Here is a 22132-nt window from a genome sequence, read left to right as displayed (position 1 = left end):
TCTGAAACCTTTCTGACTCTGTAACTGTCAATTTTTTTTCCAATACCTTAGTTTTTTGCTTATTCAATTTAAATCCCGCCACCCGACCAAACTCTTGAATCAATAGTAATACTCTTTTCGTACTGGATTCTGGCTCCTGTAAAGTCAAAACCAAGTCATCTGCAAAAGCTTTAAGTTTGTATTGTTTCGCTCCGACCTGAATTCCTTTAACCAACTGGTCTCCTCTAATCATATTCAAGAGCACCTCCAGGACTGAAATAAATAACAATGGGGAAATAGGGCAGCCTTGTCGTGTCCCTTTCTCAATTTTAAACTCTTCTGTAACCACATTGTTGACTATCAATTTGGCCTTTTGTTCTGGGTAGATTGCATCTATCCCATTTTCGAATACCCGACCCACTCCCATCCCTTCCAAGTTTTTCTTCATAAATTTCCAGGAAATATTGTCAAAGGCCTTCTCCGCATCTATAAAAATTAACACAGCTCTTGTATTAATGTTTGTTTGCAAGAGTTCCAAAATGTCAATAATGTTCCTTGTATTAGCAAACAAATGCCTGCCTGGGAGAAAGCCTGCCTGGTCCTTATGAATTACTTCATTTAAAACTTTTTTAAATCTACTTGCTAGAATGTCTGCAAATATTTTGTAATCCACATTTAGGAGGGAGATGGGGCGGTAGTTCTTAAGTTGTGTCTTTTCCGTTTCCAGTTTAGGTATCAATGTGATGAAGGCCTCTTTCCACGATTCCGGTGCCTTCTTCCCCTCCAAAATTTCGTTGCCTACCTCCATCAGTGGTTGTATCAAATAGTCTTTCAATGTCTTATAATACTTGGAGGTAAGCCCATCTGGCCCTGGAGATTTGCCCAATTGCATGTTCTGAATGGCTTGTTCAATCTCTTGTCGTGTTATTTTAGAGTTCAGGATTGATCTGTTTTCTTGTGACAATTTTGGTAGTCCATTCTTTATCAAAAATTGTTCTATCTCGGCCTCATCTTGCGGCCCTTGAGTATACAATTGTTTGAAATATCTCTGAAAGCACTTTCTAATCTCCATAGGGTTCTCTATATTTCTTCCTTCAATCTCTAAATTTGTAACTGTGTTCATTTTTTGTCTCTTCTTCAACTGCCATGCTAGCAGTTTCCCACATTTATTCGCCGATTCGAATGTTCTTTGTTTCATTAGTTTAACTTTTCACTCTATTTCCTGGTTTATCAATTTGGAATATTGTGCTTGATAAAGTTTAATTTCTCTCAGAATCGGCTGTGACTTCGGTTTTAATCTTAATTTCTTCTCACATTCTTTAATTTTCTTCAAGATCATATCTTTTTTCTCATTTTGTGTCCTTTTCTTAACAGCATTCTGTTGTATCAAGAACCCCCTCATCACAGCCTTGCTTGCGTCCCAGATAATTCTTTTTTCCACTGTCGTGTTCAAATTTATCTCGAAGAAATCTTTCAAAGCTTTTTGGGCCTTCGTAATAATCTCCTGATCTCGAAACAAATTGTCATTCGTCTTCCATCTGAAGGAGCCAGTTGGTAGTAGTCTCATATCCATCTTTACTGCATTATGGTCGGAGCAGGTCTTTGGGCAGATTTCCACCTTTCTGATCTTTGGTGCCAGACCTCTAGATATCCATATTTGGTCAATTCTTGTCCATGTCAGTTGGGCTTCAGAAAAGAATGTTCCCTCTCTTCCCAAGGGGTTCTTTGTCCTCCATATGTCAATCAAGTCCATATTGTCAGTCAGTTCGAAGAAAGTCTCAGGTAGTCTGCCGTCTTTTGTTACATTTTGGCTTAGTGACTTGTCCATGTTGGTTGATACCACCCCATTCATATCCCCCATCATAATGATGTTGTCATAGTCCAGATAATCCAGCACGATCTCATGCAACTTCTTGTAAAATTCCGATTTCCCCTCATTTGGTGCGTAGATTCCTAGTATTAAAAACTTCTCTCCTTGATGTTGTATCTCAATTGCCAAAATTCTTCCTTGCTCATCTTTAAATATAAATTTTGGTGACAGGCTCTCCCTTGCATAGATCACCACTCCTCTTTTCTTCACTCTGTCCGAAGAAATAAATTCTTGGCCTAATCTTTTATTTATTAAAACTTTTTTATGGAGCCTAGTCACGTGTGTTTCTTGCAAACAAATAATATCCAATTGTTCTTTTTTCAATATGTAAAATATCTTCCTCCTTTTTTCCGGGGAGTTGCATCCATTAATATTCCAACTCAAAAGTTGCAGAGACATCCTGAATAAATCTGTTATTGGTCTGGTGGTGGTATCTTTTCCTCTGGATCTTCAGGCTCCAAAGGTGGGGGTATGACTAATGGTCCAGGCCCCGAGGGTATTTCAATCCCTTTCTGAAGGTCCTCTCCATAGGCAATCAAAAATTTGTCTCTATCTTCAGCTGTTTTGATCTTGACCTTCTTCCCTCTGAAAGTAAAGGATAGGCCCTGAGGAAATTCCCACCTAAAGATGATTGAGTTGCTCCTCAACAATTTGACCAATTCAAGATAGGTGGATCTAAGGTCCAGAAGTTATTTCAGAATATCCTTGTAAATTTCAGCTCTTCTATCCAAGATGTCCAGTGACTTTTCGTAGTGTAGGCCTAGTATTTTATCTCTTTCCTCCTTCGATCTCAGGGTTATCAGGCAATCTCTGGGCTTGTCTTTCCTCGCAAACTTTCCAAGTCTGAAGGCCAACACAATTTTAAAATCCTTTTCCTCTTCTAAAGGCCAAAATTTAGAAAATTCTTTGGTCAGGAACTCAATTAAATTTCCTTGTTCAAGTTCTGATATCGACCTCAATCTTAAGTTATTTTCCCGGTTCCGCAGTTCTATCATAGACAAATACATCTGTTGCTCACCAACTTGTTTGTGCAGTGGCTTTACCTCTTGTTCTAGGTTTTCAACTTTTTGGCTAGTTGCCTCAGCCAATTTACGATTTTCTGCAGTGGCTTCAGATAACTGTCCAATTGTTTGTACATTCAGTGCCACTTGTTCAGTTATTTTGTTTAGACAGGCTGCATTTTGGTCAATCTTGGCCGTTTGTTCATCTACTTTCTTGTCCAAGGGTTCCAATTTTTCCAGGATTTTCTCTAGAGTTGAACCAAATGCTCCTGCAGCCATATCTTCCAGCTGTGGTTGCTCAGTTTCTTCTTCTCCTGCCACCGGCAAAGTAGGAACAGAAGATCTGTGTGCCTGTGAGGCTAAGGCTAAAGTTGTTTGTCTGGTTCTTATTCTGGCCTCTTTTTTTCTTGCGCCACTCATACCAATTTTGTCTAGCAGTCAAGGTCAAGCTAAGATGTTCCCATGGGAATACAGCAGCCCAGAGAGTAAACAGTCAAATAGGAGGAAAGGAAAGAGAAAGTAAAGTTAAGTCACATCTATAAGTTCAAAATCCTCTAGAGGGAGCTCATAATGTCTTGAGGGAAGAAGCCAAGTCAGTAAAAGTCAATAAAATCCAATTAAGTTTCCAAGAACCTTCAGTTAAATTGTATTTAGCAGAGTTGGTTTAGGAAGCATTACTTTGTCTCTAACAAGTGCCAAAATGTTGTTTCAAAATATCCAGTCCATAAACACTCAGATTGTAGCAAGTCCCAGTTACAAAGTAATAAAGTCTGCAGTCTGACAGCTCTGTTTTCAGGCAGTCCCAATACCTGGGTTTCTCAGTGAAAGATATAATTCCAAAAGAAGAAGTTTAGCACAGTCCATATGGGAGATAAATCACAAAATTAGGTTAGGTCTTCACTTTACACAAAAGCAGTTTCAATGGATGCACAGATCAATCTTTCTTTTAACGCCTCTTCAGAGGCTCCAAACGTCAGAGTCTTTTGCTTTGATGTTTAAGCAGCAGCGGAAGACGGACTTCCTGTTTGCATCTCTCCGCTTTCAGCCAAATTTAGCAATAATTTAAGCTCAAATTTTATAGTCCCCTCTTACTCACGGGTTGTTTCTTTTGAATCAAATCTTTCCAGGAAAAAAGGTCAGCGCTCACCGACAGCGGCTGTGCAGCTTCACTCCACAGGAATAGCGATCGACTCACAGCGCCGCGATACCCCCTCCACGTTCCGGAGCCCCTTACGGGGTTCCTTCTGCGTTTCGGGAGCCGCTTCTGGCGCCCGCCGAGTCCCAGGACCACAGGCTCTTGCTGCCTGTGGGTTTTCAGTGCGGGTCTCCGCTTCGCCGTAGCGGACGACCCGTTTTCCGCGGAGCTTCCCCTTCACGAAAGGAAGAGGACCACCATTGCCATTCGCGCCGCCTCCGGAAGTTCATTTTGAGGTTGATTGCTTAAAAAAAAAAGCTCAACTACTTTTGAATTTTACTTCTAGAAATATGGCAACCCTAAAAGAGGACAGAGTGCTGTCCACTTCACAGTTTGGATAGTGCCATCACCACAGAGCTGATTATAAAAGGCAAACCTTGGTCAGCAACTGTGTTTAGATTACCACAACACATTATACATAGGGATGCCTACACGCAGGGTATACAAATTTAATAAATAATAATAATAACTCTGCCAAGTCTCTGTGTTTTTAGTTGTTCTGTTGCTGGCATTGTTTTTATTTTATGTAAGCTTTTTTTTAAAAAAAAAAAGCAAATGAGATGAAATATACTCAGAGTTGAGTATAGATTTCATGCTCTTTATTTCAGCTCATGGTAAACAGTGAGTGAGTGCTTTCCCCCAAAACCTCTGGCTATATATATACATTATTTACACAATGTGTCCCATGTGATTGGCTGATTCAGTTCCGTTCCTGGAGCCTGATTGGACTGTTCCTGCAGGCCAATCAGGTTGCTGATTCACTTCCTCCTGGAGCCGGATTGGGTGGCTCCTGCAGACCAATCAGGTTTGCTGCCTTCTAGGTTCCTACCTGCCTATTGTTCTAGGATCCAAGCTCAGTACATAACATGAGATATGAACAATTGACCTTTCATAGCAAAGATCATGAAATACACATACAGAAAATGAAAACAACAAGAACTCTGTTTCTCTCACCTGATCAGGGGCTGGTGCAGAGCCACCAGAGAGGCGTGCAGAGTAACAGAGATGGCCGACAGGTGGAAGTAATCAAACATGACGGGCACATGATGATGCAGCCCTCGCCCCGGGTGGAAGTGGAGCCCCAAAGTGCGGCTGCTGATCACGGGGATTGACGTGACATCTCTCAACCTGGAAGGAGAAGCAATGGTCGTTGTTGTTAATTACAATTTCATTAATGGACGGCTTTGTATGAAGGATCTCAAATTGCCTTCTCAAGGGAATAAAAGCGTACAAAACACTCTTGCATATCTATCTGTCTGTCTATCTAAGGTAAAGGGTAAAGGGACCCCTGACCATTAGGTCCAGTCGTGACAGACTCTGGGGTTGTGGCGCTCATCTCGCTTTATTGGCCGAGGAAGCCGGTGTATAGCTTCCGGGTCAAGCGGCCAGCATGACTAAGCCACTTCTGGCGAACCAGAGCAGCACATGGAAATGCCATTTACCTTCCCGCGGGAGCGGTACCTATTTATCTACTTGCACTTTGACGTACTTTCAAACTGCTAGGTTGGCAGGAGCAGGATATGACGGGAGCTCACCCCGTTGCGGGGATTTGAACCGCCAACCTTCTGATCAGCAAGTCCTAGGCTCTGTGGTTTAACCCACAGTGCCACCTGCGTCCCTGTCTGTCTATCTACAAAAAAGTTAAAACAATTGCATATAAAACACCTTTGAAACAAATACATATAGAAAAAAACAGTTAAAATAATTGCATTTGTTTGTTTGTTTATTTAATAACCCGCTTCCTCCCAATGGAGCCCCAGGCAGTAAATGCACAAGCAATAAAACAAAACTCTTTTTTAAAAAAATGCAATACAAATCAACAGAGACGACAGCTTCTTGACGTTTACTGGAGAGGGTGGTTGTTCCAAAGCATAGGTGCCACCACAATAAAAGCCCTGTTCTCACATTGGGTGGAATGGACTTTCTGAAGGAGGCTCTCTCCTACGGAGCACAGCGATTGGTTGGGCCTATGAGGAATAAGAGAGACATCAAATTGCCAACAAATGTCCATATAGTTAAAGCTATGGTTTTCCCAGTAGTGATGTAGGGAAGTGAGAGCTGGACCATAAAGAAGGCTGATCGCCGAAGAATCGATGCTTTTGAATTCTGGTGCTGGAGGAGACTCTTGAGAGTCCCATGGACTGCAAGAAGATCAAACCAATTCACTCTGAAGGAAATCAGCCCTGAATGCTCACTGGAAGGACAGATCCTGAAGCTGGGGCTCCAGTACTTTGGCCACCTCATGAGAATAGAAGAATCCCTGGAAAAGACCCTGATGTTGGGAAAGATGGAGGGCACAAGGAGAAGGGGACGACAGAGGACGAGATGGTTGGACAGTGTTCTCGAAGCTATGAATATGAGTTTGACCAAGCTGCGGGAGGCAGTGGAAGACAGGAGTGCCTGGCGTGCTCTGATCCATGAGGTCACGAAGAGTCGGACATGACTAAACAACAACAACAACAACAATAAGGAATAAGCTGGTCTTCAAGGTATCCCGATGCAAACTGTACAGGGCTTCATACTACCACCTTCAACTTAGCCTGGTAGCTAATTGAGAAGAGCCTTCTGCTGGCTCAATCTGCTGCATGGATGCAGCCCCAGAGACAATGGTGTGAGTGGAATTTTTATCACTTGGCAGCAATTCACTTGGCAACGAGGAGCATTTACAAGGCTGGTGCTTAGCTCTTAATTGTACTTGTAGCAGCAGTGTCAATATTATGACATTGCTGCGAAAAACCCAAAGTGACTTGCACTGCACCATTCACAGATCCTTAAAAAAAAAAAGACTCAGCAATTGGGCTTAAACCTGCTTTTGTCATTTTAGGAGAAGCTGCTGACACAAGCCATTAAGACTTTTGAGAAGCCTGTGTAAGAGGTGAAGGAAGAGCTAGGACAAAAAAGGATAATCCATTTTATTCCCATGTCCATGCTGTTAAAGAGAATGTGTGTCTAAACATCTGAGTGCCCAGTGCAATAAAATGTATACCCCAGTCACCCATTCATTTGGTACGAATGATGTCACAGAAGCTCACATTTCCTCATCTGAAGAAGAAGAAGAAGAAGAAGAAGAAGAAGAAGAAGAAGAAGAAGATTTATGATCCTGTTCTCACTATTGGAATATTCCCTCTTATTCATAACTGAATAGAAATGTTAAATTGGGGGGTGTGAAGTTCAAAGTTCAAGACATGACTTCTGAAAAGGCTGCTGAAGCTTCTAAATTGGGATTTTGTGGAACATCAGGTACAGATATTTCACTGAGGGACTTTTTAAAAATCTCTGTGGTCCATTGACAAACATTCGAATTATGGCACCATGGAAACCTTTGAGGCCAGTCAGTGTTGGGTAGCCCAGATTTGCCGCCATACGGGACTTAACATGAGATGAGTTTGCTGGATCCAGCCAAGACCTGTCTAGTCCAGCATCCTGTCTTCACAGTGGCCAAAAAATGCCTGTGGGAGCCTGCAAGCTTAACAAAAATGGAACAACTCTCTGCCAATCTGAGATTACCAGCAAGTTGTATTCGGAGACAGAATGCTTCTGACAGTGACGGTAGAACATGGGTGGAACATACGTAGAACATAATGTTAGAAGCAATGACTGCCATAGCATGCATGGTGCAGGGAGCCTTAGTAAATTCTATTTTCCCAAGATAGCCCATTATGGAATAGTTGATACGTTCAGTAATCCTACATGATTGCTTAGATTAAACCATCATCATCATTATGAGTTAGTTTCTTTATCTTAACCCAGAGCAACACACAGTGACTTAAAAAGAGAAATAAAATAAAAATAAAAAAACAACTCTGCCTTCTAAGGCAGCTTCAAGCAATATTATCTCTTTATTGTATTTATGAGATTCTTCGTGAAATAAATTCTCCAGGCATCAGGCAAAAACAAAATAAAAATATGACAATAAAGCCACAAAAGGTGTTAGAAAAAGCCAGTACATAAAACCTCAAATAGGAAACCAGCACAATAAAAGACTATATAAGAGCAATGTGTAAACAGAATACATTTTAAACCAGAAAACACAATAATTAAGAAATAATAGTAAAACCATCAATAACCGGGGAGCCCAGGAATAGGAGTGGGGTAGAATACCATCCACTTTCAAATCTAGCCTGCTGGGACCCACAGTTTCCAGTGGGGAGGGGGAATTCAGGGAAGTGGAAATGTTTTTCCTCATGTGATTCCATGTCCTACAATCTATCTGGGCAATGGACATAGCAGCACTAAAAGAGGCAGACCCTCTGTAGGGAAGATTAACTTTTGAAAGTCTAGGAATGCAACCCTAAACACACTTAATAGTGATGAATTCTAGGGAACTTCTCAAGGAAGAAACTTAGGCTTGCTCCGTGAAAGAGGGAGGTTTAGATGATTGGTGTGGGAAATGGCTATTGATATCAGAGGCTGCCAAAGTTTTGGAACTGAGGGTACATTTGCAAACCATAGAAGCTGCCAAGAGCATATCAGAAATGCCACAACAGTCTTACTTATTCTATTTGCTTCTTCCAAGCCTAATTTTAGAGGACAGTAGGGTTAAGGAAGCCACGTTGATGACCCCAAATACTAGACGGCACTAGCAATTGACTTAGTAGTCTATTTCTTTGACGTTTTCACATGAATATTTTATAAAAAATGAATAAAATCATGAAAACTCACTTTTAAATACTATTCTGAATATCTTTTATCGCAAAACATCAATGTCTAAATGTATTTTATCTCAAAACACTTTTAAAAACATATCTTCTTGTTATGTATTCAGTGGTCTGTGTTTGCCTGAGCTTGAGTCTGGACTAAGGATTCTGAGTTCATGTGTTCTGATTCGATACGTGATATCCAATCACAGAACATTTCAGGATTTGGGCCTTTGTCATTGGCCCTTGAACTCTGAGTCATGATTCACAGCTTGGAAGTTTAGATAGCCAATCACGTTGGGAATGGGAGTGGCCTAGGCCTTCAGAAATATATATATGCAGTTGTTTTGCCCTTGTTGCCCAGTTCTGTTGGTTCAATAAAGGTTCTTGCTGCTATCACTGTGTCTTGCCTCGTGGGAACTCACCTACCCTTCACTAGTGATGAAGGTGGGATGCTAGGCTAGGTATGTAGCCCTGGCTAGCCTCCACAAGCTGAAATCACTGCTGGGCAACTGTCGCCACAGCTGAGCTGAAATCACTGACTGCAGCCACAAGGCAGATCACACAGCGTGGATGTCATGGCCACCAAGGGCCACCGTATGCATGTTTTTTTGTTTATTGGTTTCTTTTTAGCTAATGACAGAGCGGCAACATTAGGAGGGAATTCAAAGAACAGCTACATTTCTATCTGCGGGTTAGTCCTGATTTGGGCCAGTTTGCATCAGAATCCACAATGATCAATTTGCCTTAGGAAAGCAAAAAGTGCTCACTGTTGCTCACTGTCCGTAAAATGCAAGTCCAGCTTGAGTTGAAAGTCTGCTTCTCTTAGTGCCTCTTCCACCTGTAGAAGTTATTGAAAAAGAGAACTGTCATTACAAGCAAGGCCTCATAACACATAGGAAATTGTGTGTGTGTGTGTTCTGAGAACCAATGTGATGCAATGCAGCGTGAGTGTGACAGTTCTATCAAGGGGCCCTGCTAAATCAACATGAATTTACCTCAGACGTGTAAGATGCTAAGCTCCCATCAGCAAGTATCTATCAGCATTCCTGCTGAAGTGCGACTCAGGAAACACAAGTACAGTCAAATCTTGGTTGTTGAAGATAATCCATTTCAGCAGCCCATTTGGCTTCCAAAATGTTTGACAACTGAGGTGTGGCTTCTGATTGGCTGCAGGAGCTTCCTGCACTCAAGCAGAAGTCGCGTCGGACTTTCAGCTTCCGAAAAATGTTCAAAAACCAGAACATTTACTTTTGGGTTTTCGGCATTCGGGAGATGAAACATTCCAAAATGGAGGCGTTTGAGAACCAAGGTTTGACTGTACCAGAGAGCCAACTGTCTGACAACTTAAAGAATGGCATAGAGGTCAGCAACCTTTTTAAACCATGGGCCGCTCCCTTAGACCATATGGTGGGCCAGACTATATTTTGGGGGAAAATATGAACAAATTCCTATGCCCCACAAATAACCCAGAGATCCATTTTAAACAAAAGCATACATTCTACTCATGTAAAAACAGGCTGATTCCTGGACTGTCCGGGGATGGGGTTGAGAAGGCGAATGGGCTGCATCCGGCCCCTGGGCCTTAGGTTGCCTATCCCTGGCATAGAGAGACAGAGGTCTCAGAGAGGCACAGAAAAGTTGTCAAGAGACCCAGCACTGGCCTAGTGTGGGAGGGGGCTGCAGTTGCCATTTTCATGCTTCCAGTTGCTTCAGATTCTGCAATATTAATAACTGCAATATACCTTGCCAGTGGAACCAGATTCACTCTTTGTGTGTATATGCATGTGTGTAAAAGAGGGAGAGTCCAAACTGAGAGAAACAAACCTTTTCACCATCCACAAGAAGGTGGGCCCTGAAGTTCATGGATTCATTGATGACAATCTCTTCATTCCTGTACAAAATCTGAAACACTCTGCTGTAGACGGTGTTCTCGTGGACACAGGCTGCACAAAGAATTGAATCGCCTGGAAAACAGAATCCAAAAACAGAATAACTATGAAATAGATTTCCACCCTGGGCTTCCAGAATTAATCAGGCTCCGCACTTCTATGCGTTTGGAATGCATCGAACACTTGGGGGGCAGCAATCCGAACTATGGGAGCCAGTGTAATTCAAGCCACCTTGAGATAAACTGGCGTAAAGTTATGCCAGATCCAAAACCTCTTCGGGAGCAAGATGGCGGAGTGAAAACAAGACTTTAAAATAGATTTTGAATTGACCTCCCTGTTTTTTTCCTGGTGTAAATTCTATAAACTTTATATATACAGTGGTACCTCAGATTAAGAACTTAATTCATTCTGGAGGTCTGTTCTTAATCTGAAACTGTTCTTAACCTAAAGCACAACTTTAGATAATGGGGCCTCCTGCTACAGCTGCGCCACCGCTGCATGATTTCTTTTCTCATCCTGAAGCAAAGTTCTTAACCCGAGGTAATATTTCTGGGTTAGCGGAGTCTGTAACCTGAAGCGTATGTAACCCGAGGTACCACTGTATATAAGTACAGGAAACTGTATACAGTCATACCTCATGTTACATCCACTTCGTGTTATTTTCTTTCAGGTTACATCCCGTGGCGACCTGGAAGTACCAGAAATGGTATACTTCCGGGTTTCGCCGCTCGCGCATGCGCAGACGCGCAAAATGATGGCATGTGCATGAGCAGAAGTGTCAAATCGCAACCTGCATGTGCGTAGACGCGGCACTGTGGTTTGTGTCCTTTTCATGTTGCAAACGGGACTCCGGAACAGATCCCGTTCGCAACCAGAGGTACCACTGTATGTGGGGGCATCAGAACCTCCATTTCCCCCATCTAAACACTGTGGCACATCCCATTGACAGACACATCACATGGTGCTTCCTCTCATCTATCTTTGGCTTCCAGTTTGTGGTGGGTCTGGAAAACTAAAACATGTTTTCCTTTGAGAACGTTCCACGAGACACTGAGCCCCTGCCTCGTTCAGCCCCAGCACTTCAGCCAAGCATCATAATGGAAGCGTGGACAGTAGAAAAAGAAAACTCATTTATTTGCTCTACCGCAGTGACGACAATAAAAAGCATGAAGCAGATAAGCTCTTCGAAAGGCAGGCAATACCGCCTGATTTATTTTCATTGAAAACTCATCATTCTAGAGCCATTGGTAAAACTGCATTACTGGACAAATCTATTCTTCTCTTAATCGAATGGGACAAAAAAGAAAGAAAAGCAATTTGATTGTATTATTATTATATATGTATAAGTGTGTTTGTGTATATTTGATACACTAACTCCCTTCAGAGACGCAGAACCTAATGTAATTTTCTCTTCCAAACATACCTTTGCTAGGATCCCCAGTGGTGCATAATTGGTAGCATATTAGAGACATTATTTATACGGGGGCCAGCCAATATAATGCATGTCCTCCAAGGGTCTTTATTTTCCAGAAGGCCATAGTTCAAACATCACAGCTTCAGTCTTCAACATCTCCAGACAGAGGTGGACAGATACCAATATTGTAGGAGCAGGATGTGCTGTTTCAGCACCACTTCATTTCCGTATCTTTGGTACTATTTTGCAGCACAAAAGAGTCTTGTGGCACATTCCAACGCATTTATAGTTGGTGGAAACGTTTATGACACTTTGCACTCAGAAGACAGCCACCAACTTGGATGACTTTGGAATAAGGTTAATTAAATGTATGGCAGACAAGGACATCAATGGCTACTAGTCATGAAGTCTATCTTCTTCCTCGACTGTCTCTGAATACCAGCTGCTAGAAAGTTCAGGAGGGGAGAAGCCTGTTTGCAGTCAATTGCTGTCTACAGCTTCCTGTGGGCTTTGGTTGGTCACTGTGAGAAGATGCTGGACTAGATTGGCCGTTGACCTGATCCAACAGGACTCTTACGAAGGTGTATGTGCTCATGGACTAAAGTGTGTCATCAGCCCCCAGTGCACTTGATGAGGTGGACTCTAGCCCACAAAATATGTCACCATAACTCTGTTGTTCCTTAAAGGTAAAGGCAAAGTACCCCTGGCCATTAGGTCCAGTCGTGACCGACTCTGGGGTTGCAGTGTTCATCTTGCTTTACTGGCCGAGGGAGCCAGTGTACAGCTTCCAAGTCATGTGGCCAGCATGACTAAGCCGCTTCTGGCGAACCAGAGCAGCACACGGAAACACCGTTTACCTTCCTGCCGGAGCGGTACCTATTTATCTACTTGCACTTTGACGTGCTTTCATGCTGCTAGGTTGGCAGGAGCAGGGACTGAGCAACGGGAGCTCACCCCATCGCAGGGATTCAAACCACTGACCTTCTGATTGGCAAGTCCTAGGCTCTGTGGTTTAACCCACAGCTCCACCCTTATACTGCCGCAAAACTCTTTTTCTTAGTTAAAGCTTCTGGTATAACTTGATAACAAAGGGTCTATATGCTTTAAATCAGTGTAGGAGAGACTATTGCAAACCAGAACAGAGCCAGCATACAGCTGTCAGAGAGATGCTTCCAGCCATGTTTAATGGTAGGGATCCCTGCTAAGGTGCTTTTACTTCTTTGCCTGTCCCTTTCATCAAGGCTTTTAAAGCAATATACGTCATTGAAGTAAGCTGACCTTGACCCCAGCTTGCTCGGTGAGAATACTGGCATTGTGTGGGATGCTTTCTCTGCATGCTAATTCCGATGAACCTTCCAAAAACGTGGGCTGCAAGATCAAAGTGATGCTTGTTGCCAATTAATTAATTGCAGAATTAATTCTCAAGCCTGGACTTCCACAGAGGTCAGACCGAATGCCTTGCAGAGCTCTCTGCATGTAAGTTAATTGCTACATTAATTCTAGGCCTGCAACTTTGCGTTGATAAATCAGCTTAATTAATTTTAAAACTTTTGATTGATTAAAACTCTACCCCCCTAAATTTGGGCAGCATTCTTTGTTTAGTTAAAATAATTAGAAATAATCTCCCTGCCCTGCAAAATAATAATAATAATAATACCCACCCTGTAATAAAAATAACAGACTGCTGCTATTTTAGAACAGACATCTCATCTTCTCTGTTGTACAGTAAGGACCACCTCCTCTAAGGCGGAACAGCATTGTAATGGTTCAAGATTATGTTTCTCTGTTTTTTTAATAAAAAACCCCATTAAACATTTGATTTGATTGATGCATTAAAAAGTTCAGATGCCTTTCATTCTTTTCATCAAATGGCAGACATAGCAAACTCCTAAATATGACTTTCTATGTACCCATGTATTTCACTGATCTTGCAAGTCAATGGGTGTACACTAGTTAATTTAGACAAACTTTGCTAAACCTGAGCTGATCAGATGCAAAAACTTGCATGCACTTTTTAAGAGCCTTCCTCTTTTTCCTCCTGCAACCTAAGTGAGGAAAGTCGATAAATACACATACAAGGCTTAAATGCTCATTTTGGTACACTCTTGTGTGTCTCGAGGCTTGAGCACAGCTTCCCCATGGAATATTCCTTGATCTCATCAATGAGTAAATACTGCTATGAGGGGTTTTTTTGGTGAGGAGGAAGGCTTCTAATTGCTGGATCCTTCTAATTTCTGGATTCAATAAGTGTAAAAATCCAAGCAAGCTTTCAAATTCCTGGAATAGCCAGGCTAGCTTCCTGGTGAGGTAACAGTATAAGTATGGTTCATTAAGGTACACCAAAACATGTCTAGGGCTAGTCTAGGCCCTCAGGCCAATCGAAACCTGCTTTAGCTCTGCTCCTGGGCCTGCTCAGACCCCCATCCACCAGACCAGTGGTGGCAAAACTTTTAGAGACTGAGTGCCCAAACTGCAACCCAAAACCCACTTATTTATTACAAAGTGCAAACATGGCGATTTACCGTTTTTATTCGTGTTGTTGAGTTTGTTGGGGGGAAGGATTGCACAAAGTTGTTGAGCTTTTTAGGATAAGATTGCGCAGATCTGGAGCTTCTTCAGGGGGAATGCAGAAAATAACTAACTCAACTAAAAAACAGCTACACTCACTCACGTCAGCACAGCAAACATGCGTCTCCAGCTCACCAGTAGCATCTTCCCCCAACGCACGCTCTATGAAACGTTTCATGCTCACAGTGGCATGAGGGGGCACGCAACTCCCCCTCCAACGCCACTGCGGTTGGAGCACAATCTAGGGAGCATTTCATGCCTGCATTGGCATGGGGGGGGGGAGGGCTCTGAGTGACCACTCTGGCACATGTGCCATAGGTTCACCACCACTGCACTAGACCCTTCCAGATTCCTCCTGAACCTTCACTGATGCCACATGGTTTCAGTTCAAGAAACAGGAATGAGCAGCCCTCTGACATTTCATCATAACCCATCTTTCCAGAAACCATGCAGGAAGAGTGGGGTTCTCTCTCTTTACCCTCCCCACTTGCTTTTGCTGCACCCATAAGCAGCAGCAACACCCCCCCTTCCCTCCCAAGCTTCAGATGGTCTGTGAATGAAGAAAGTGGCAAGCCATTTACCACTACAGTGGTACCTCGGGTTAAGAACTTAATTTGTTATGGAGGTCCAATTTGTTATGGAGGTCTTAACCTGAAACTGTTCTTAACCTGAGACACCACTTTAGCTAATGGGGCACTCCGCGGCCGCCGTGTGGCCCCCGTGTAATTTCTGTTCTCATCCTGAAGCAAAGTTCTTAACCTGAGGTACTATTTCTAGGTTAGCAGAGTCTGTAGCCTGAAGTGTCTGTAACCTGAAGCCTCTGTAACCCGAGGTACCAATGTAATGGGAAAACACAGTAATGGAAGCAAAACAGCACACACACACACACACACACACCATCACACACTTCTGCCCCCTGGCTCTTCCTTTTTTTCACAGCAGCGATGATAACTTGAAAACATGGGGGCCTTCCTGAACCTCCACACCCCCCAACGATTAAAAACAACCGCAAGACAATGCCGGTTGTATGCAAGCAGATTGAGATACTAGACCCTGCAGAGCTTTCCCTTAATTAAAAACCTCCTGCCTGAGAAGACAGGAAGAAAGCAATGCTCAGATTGATAGACGTGGCTAGCATTGCAATGGGGCCCCTGTGAGCGTTGCCTTCACTTTTGGCAGATGTGTGCTTTTCTCTTTCTAATCCTGCTGTACAAAATGTTACTAGAAGAGAGAGGGGGTCTGGCAGTGGCTTTTGCTCAAATGTGACCTGGTGGGATCAGAAATGATGCAGTTAGGCATTGCCATGGAATAGCACTCCAGAGGTTGACACACATGCCCCTAAATCAGATCCTACCTTAAAGAGGGGACTTATTGCGGTGAGACCTGGAAAACCGACACCCTGTGTTGTGGGTGGGTACTACTGGTCAGCCACAACACCTGATTGGTAGCTCCCTCGAAGCTGGGTGCAATCTGGCCAATGGGTTGCAGTCCAAACAGTTTGAGGGACCTATTTATGCCCATGCATGTGACCAAGAGCTTCCTCTTTTGGCTTGTGCATTCTGAACACCCACCCACCTCTCTCTACTTTTAGGGCTTTGCGATTGACCTTGCTATGCCGTCGTGTGTCGTCTGTTGTTGAGACAAGGGCACAGCAGGAATTTTCCACACTTGGCTGTCTGGCTGTTGCCATTTGGGTTTCGCCTGCCACGTAGCAAATCGTCACAACTTGTAAGATTGTGGATAGGCTCTGGTTCAGGTGATAGGGATGGGAGAACGCTCTCACTATCCCTATGTGAAGGGTATTCTGATAAAGGAATTCAGGACTCGATGGTTTGGTCAACCCCTGAGAGGGGGTTATACCCGTGCCTGAGTCCAGGGGGACATTTGGGTGGCGGAGTTAGCCCGTCCCTGGCTTTCTGCTTATCCAGGTGTTCACCCTTGGCTGACCTATGCAACCACTCACTTGCTGTAATCAATAAAGTTGTGGCCTAAATTCTGCCAAAAACCAAAAGTGAAAATTTGAGTTGTGTGAATTTATTTAGGGGGGAGGTTTCTGGGTCTCAACACGCAAAAGGCTGGGCTTTTGTGAACCTCCAGTTATTATTAAATAATATTGCTGTTGCTTTTTATTACATTGATCAGATGGTTTTAAATGATGATGGGACAAGTTCAACAGCTACTAGCCTTGTTGACTATGCTCTGCCTCCACAGTCAAGGGCAGTAATGTGTTGTTGATTTTTTTTTTAAAAAAAATATTAAAGTTTTTCTTTGGTTACATAAGTACATGCATTATCTCTTTTTCAGGTTGCAGTCTTTACTATAGCTCAGTTACATTCGATGTGAGACATTAGTGTTGCCCAGTGGGGGGTTTTTTCCCTAAAAAAAATGTTTAGGGGTACTCTCATTTTCCTACTCATATTGAAATACTGCCCTTCAATAACGCCAAACTTAGATTCAAAAAATGTTTAGGGGTATGCGTACCCCCAGGAAAAAAAAAACAACCCACTGCTGTTGCCTACAGTATAAGTTTGTGGAAGAAGGAGGGGAAAGGGGGTGGGGTGGTAAAATTTGCATTATTTTGCTTTAGTGTATGTGTGGGGTTTTGGTGTCAGTGTCACTTGGACAGGTTCTCTACTGCTTTCAAATATGAGTTTCTGGAAACCACAAAAGGGGAGAGTGTTCCTGCGCTCAGGTTCCGTTTGTGGGTTTCCCACAGGCATCTGGGTGGCAACTGTGATTACAAGTCGTTTTTGGAGGAGAACAAGCAGTGGCTCTTCCCTAAGATCACTGATCATCATCTTCATCATCACCATCATCATCTTATTTATACCCCACCCATCTGGCCAGGTTTCCCCAGCCAGTCTGGGTGGCTTACTGCATATATAAAAACATAATAAAACATCAAACATTAAAAACTTCCCTATACAGGCTTGCCTTCAGATGTCTTCTAAAAGTTGTGTATTTCTTTATCTCCTGACATCTGAAGGGAAGGGGTTGTACAGGGAGGGCGCCACTACCAAGAAGGCCCTGTTATCTCTTGACAGCCTTTTTTAAGGGGGGGGGGGATACCCAGAAGTTCTAACATTTGAATCTTAAGCTCAGCACGATAGGTAATTGAACTGTTGCTCCATCCTCTGCTTCCAGGGTAGTGCGAGATGGGTCAGATTTGCACATACTGACGGATGCACAAAAAGAATGCTCAATGTTCAGCTCAGCCCTGGCTAAAAGCCCTTACCTAGTCATGCTAGGACTCTGCCACGGCCTGTTATGCATGCAAAGAAAGTGATCTGCTTCTGAGCTGAAAGCGTGAGCTTGCACTGCAATGGCACCAGTAACTACCTGCAAAGTGTTTTTTTGTGTGTGTGTGTGTGTGTGTGTGTGTGTGTTGCTGAGGGAGACAGGAGGTCACAAGCAGATGGTGATGTTTACCTAGCTTCTGTACGTATTTCGGGCCAATATGCTGTCCTTAAATAGAACCTAATTAAAGGCAAGTGATGAAATGACAACTTTCCCACCTAAGCTCCTCTTTATAGCAGGAACAGGTAAGAACATATGCTACTGTACACACACACACACACACACACACAGCCATTGTTCTTTTTCAGTTACTTCTAATTACATTTCAGTATAGCCCTGGTGCCTTCCCCATGGGATTGAGAATATAAATGCAGGCAGTCTTTAACCTTCATGAAAATACTTACTCAGAAAGCTAGCTAGTAAAATCTGCCTATGTGGCATTTAACCCATGTGATGGAGAAAGCCTTTCCACATTCGAAAATGGGGAGCTTTATCACATTGCATTCTGTGGCAACTTTAAAAGCGTGACTACACACTCACCCAATGGCAAGTGTTAACACTAAAGGTTCACGCTAAGGCTATTAATGCTCACACGCTATCAGTGCACATAATTATTTCATATCATAACCTAGCGAAGTACATGATTTGCTATGCACATCTGGGCTAAAGCAGGGTTTGATATCTTGCAAAGAAGGAAAACAAACATGAATGTGCATTCAGATAACTTGACAATATCATCCACAGTAGCAGAGCTTGGGGGGGTCCTGTGTGACACCAAAATTTGGTGCCTCCCGCCCAGTGGCATAGCGTGGGTTGTCAGCACCCGGGGCAAGGCAAGTAATTTGCGCCCCCTAACCCCAACCTGCCGCCGCTGCCAGCTTCTTCTGGCTGCTGCCTGGGCTGGTCTGGTGTGGTTCTCTCCGGCGCTTAGCGCTGCGCTGGGTGGCCGCTGCACTGTCTCTCCCCCAGATAGTCCCTCGCTCTCTCTCCGCACCGCACGCCTGGCACCCACCTCCTCCACAGTGGGCGGCGACCCGGCGACTTGGATCGGATTCGCACAGCCAGCACTGCAGTGAGAGAGAGTGAGTGAGCCAGGTAGGGGCAGAGAGCTACGAGAGCGCCCCCCAGATGTTGCGCCCGGTGCGGACGGCCCCCCCCTGCACCCCCATGCTACGCCACTGCTCCCGCCACTTGCCTTCCATTCTACAACATAGTTTAGGGTTGCCATACAGAATTTAACCAGCAAAAATAGTGAAAATAGCGGCCAGGGGGGATTTCAGAAAATGTCCAGGATTTTGTGGCTGATTGCTTTAACAACTTTGTTTTTCCTAAAAGAAAAAAGCTAAACAACTGTCCAGAATTTTACTTCCAGAAATATGGCAACCATGACATAGTTGCGGCACTCCTAAGGCTCTGAAGCCAGTGGAATCAAAATGGCCACTGTTGTTGTTTAGTCGTGTTCGACTCTCCGTGATCCCATGAACCAGAGCATGCCTTGAAAACTCTCACTTTCTTCTCAAAGCTTCTCCTTTTTTATGTCCATGGAGTTTTCTTGGCAAAATACTGGAGTGGTTTGCCAGTTCCTTCTCCAGGTGGATCACATTTAGTCTAAACTCTCGGCTATGACCTGTCCGTCCCTGCACAGCATAGCTCATAGCTTCTTATTCAAGCCCCTTCGCCACAACAAGGCGGTGATCCCATGACCCATCAAACTGGTCACACTCCCCTAAATCCAGCTCTGACTCCAGGGAGATTTGTGTTGAGGATTTCGTTCATAGCTTTGGCAGACAGGGAACCTCATGCATTTTCAGTTCCCGCTGTTACTCACCGCTTGGCAGACAGCTCATGTCCAGTGCCTCTGGCTTCCCACAGCCCCACAGCTCTCTGGGGAAGCTTGCAGTCTCACTCCTAACAACTCTCAGCACCCATAAAAAGCTATAGCTCCCAGAATTCTTTGGGGGAAGCTATGATTGTTTAAAGGGTTCTTTAACTGTGTGATGTGAAGGTGGCCTAAGTCACGCCGCTCTGCTTATTTGAAGCTCTGCAAGGATGTAGCAAATGGACCATATAACGAAGGATCATAGCTTGTCTTGTAATTCATGAGCCCTGTCAGTTCCTGACCTTTAACAAAGTCTAATCTGTTTGAGCTAAAAACAAACATTCCATGCTACCAGGGCCGGCATGAATTGAAACCATCCTTTTCTCCCAACGGGCATTCACCCACAGGATGCTACTATTTTAAAGAATGCAGTTCCACTGTTACTTTGCCTAGGCACACAAACTTCAAACAACAATGACAAATCAGGTCCTCCCTTAAAGAGGGCACATATTGTGGTGAGACCTGGAAAACCAACACACTGTGTTGTGGGTGGGTGCTGTTGGTTAGCCACAACACCCGATTGGTAGGTCCCTCATAGCTGGGTGCAATCTGGCCAATGGGACACAGTCCAAATGGTTCAAGGGACCTATTTATACCAATGCATGTGACTCAGAGCTCCCTCTTTCGGTGCATGCATCAGAACACCCACCCACCTCTCCCTACTTTTGGGGCTTTTCGCTTGACCTTGCTATGCCATCATGTGTTGTCTGTCGTTGGGACAGGGGCACGGCAGGAATTTTCCCCACTTGGCTGACTGGCTGCTGCCATTTGGGTTTTGCCTGCTGCGTAGCAATTCGTCACAACTTGTAAGGTTGCGAATAGGCTCTGGTTCAGGTGATAGGGATGGGAGAATGCGCTTGCCATCCCTATGTGAAGGGTATTTTGTTAAAGGAATCCAGGGACTCGATGGTTTGGTCAACCCCTGAGAGGGGGTTGTGCCCGTGCCTGAGTCCAGGGGGGCATTTGGGTGGAGGAGATAGCCTACTCCTGGCTTTCTGCTTCTTCAGGTGTTCACCCTAGGCTGACCTATGCTGGTGCCCTGGGTCAGCACTACCTGCAATGGTGCAGGGAGCTAGTCGAACCAGAGTCTATGCAACCAGTCACTTTCTGTAATCGATAAAGTTGTGGCATAGATTCTGCCAAAAACCAAACCAAAAATTTGAGTCTTGTCTGAATTTATTTCAGGGGGGAAGTTTAAAGGTCTCAACACACAACAGAGCCCCCCCACCCACCCATGAAAGCTGAGGAAGTATCACTTGTAAGAGCACCTGTGTGAATTGACCTATAAAACAGAATGCATATCAGTAGTGTGCACTGCCAGATAGCTGCTGAAGGTTTCTGCAGTCATAAAATCCAGGAGGGTTATTCAGACACACACACACACACACACACACACACTCCTAGTGAACTACCATGTGCACCAGGAGTGGAGAACCCCAGGCCAAATATGACCCTCCAGGCTGACTTATATGGCCCATGGGACTTCCCCTACACCTCCTTCCCAGACCACGCCCTCTTTCTTGAGGCCACACCCCCACTGCCCCTGTTCTGCACCCTCCCTAAGTGCCTTGGAATACCTCTTGTTTGCTTGCCTGAATGGTTGGTGGAGAGCAATGTCTGCAGTAACCTCCAGTTGTTGCAGGGCTGGGACGTGGCCTACTGTACAGAGGTAAAAGTCACTTCTATTCCAACACCCCTTTTTGCCTCTGGTCATGTCAGGGGTGCCAACTTAAATAAAATATTTGTGTGGGGGGGTAAGTCCAGCCCTGTATAATTGATCACAAGACGTGCAACACACACTATTTGAATGGCAATGCCCATCAGTTTTGGGGACCCCCAGCCCACTTCAATATTTTATTGGAGGAGGCGAAGGGACTTCCACCCCTTGGAGTTGGCTCCTAATATTTATGCCGATGGACTTCACTCAGTTTCCTAGGCTGTATTTTACTCTAAACTTACTCTGAGCTTTAAGATTGGCATGTTAAGGCATGTCTGCCGCTTCCTGTCATTGTGATTAGAGACTCTGCTCTTCATCCCTTTCTTCTCAAAGTATAACTCCTGCCGAAAAGTTGCATGGCTCTATAATCAATCCTTCAACTCAGCCTCGCCTTTTGACATTTCCAATTAGCCCATTGGAAAGAGCGATAGCTAACTGCCTCTCTAACACTATTCCATTACGGACGATGGGAAAGTAAGATATCCCTATTAATTTCCTCACATGGAAGTCAGTAATATAAATGTAGCCACTTATCGCTGTTATTTTCATAAACCCAAGTTCATTTTTCAAGGTTACTGGAATGGGATGCAGTCAGATATAAATGGCGAGGAAGCCCAATCTGCAACTCTATCCGGCACCAGAATAGCAAGCTATGGAGGCTACTCCTCTAAAGTGGTCAAAAT

The 22132-nt window shown here is 44.0% G+C and overlaps 1 protein-coding gene and 1 long non-coding RNA gene across 4 annotated transcripts in view; one reads left to right on the top strand and one right to left on the bottom strand.

Annotated features, from left to right (window-relative positions):
* Positions 1–22132, top strand: part of LOC310849327 — a 344819-nt gene that overhangs the window by 172434 nt on the left and 150253 nt on the right. The gene's annotated exons all lie outside the window — the stretch shown is intronic.
* The window catches only part of FAM135B (family with sequence similarity 135 member B), a 164205-nt gene that overhangs the window by 58018 nt on the left and 84055 nt on the right, over positions 1–22132 (bottom strand). For all 3 annotated transcript variants that reach the window (XM_083748984.1, XM_083748985.1, XM_083748986.1), the window contains 3 exons: positions 10510–10649; positions 9453–9523; positions 5000–5173 (listed from right to left, as the gene is read on the bottom strand). In XM_083748984.1, coding sequence (XP_083605110.1) covers positions 5000–5173; positions 9453–9523; positions 10510–10649 — 385 coding nt within the window. The remainder of the gene's footprint in view (positions 1–4999; positions 5174–9452; positions 9524–10509; positions 10650–22132) is intronic.

Source organism: Podarcis gaigeae, assembly GCF_964106915.1.
Source record: "Podarcis gaigeae genome assembly, chromosome: 7".
NCBI classification, from domain to species: domain Eukaryota; kingdom Metazoa; phylum Chordata; class Lepidosauria; order Squamata; family Lacertidae; genus Podarcis; species Podarcis gaigeae.
Note: the sequence above shows the minus strand (reverse complement) of the source record. Positions and strands in the feature narration are given on the sequence as shown.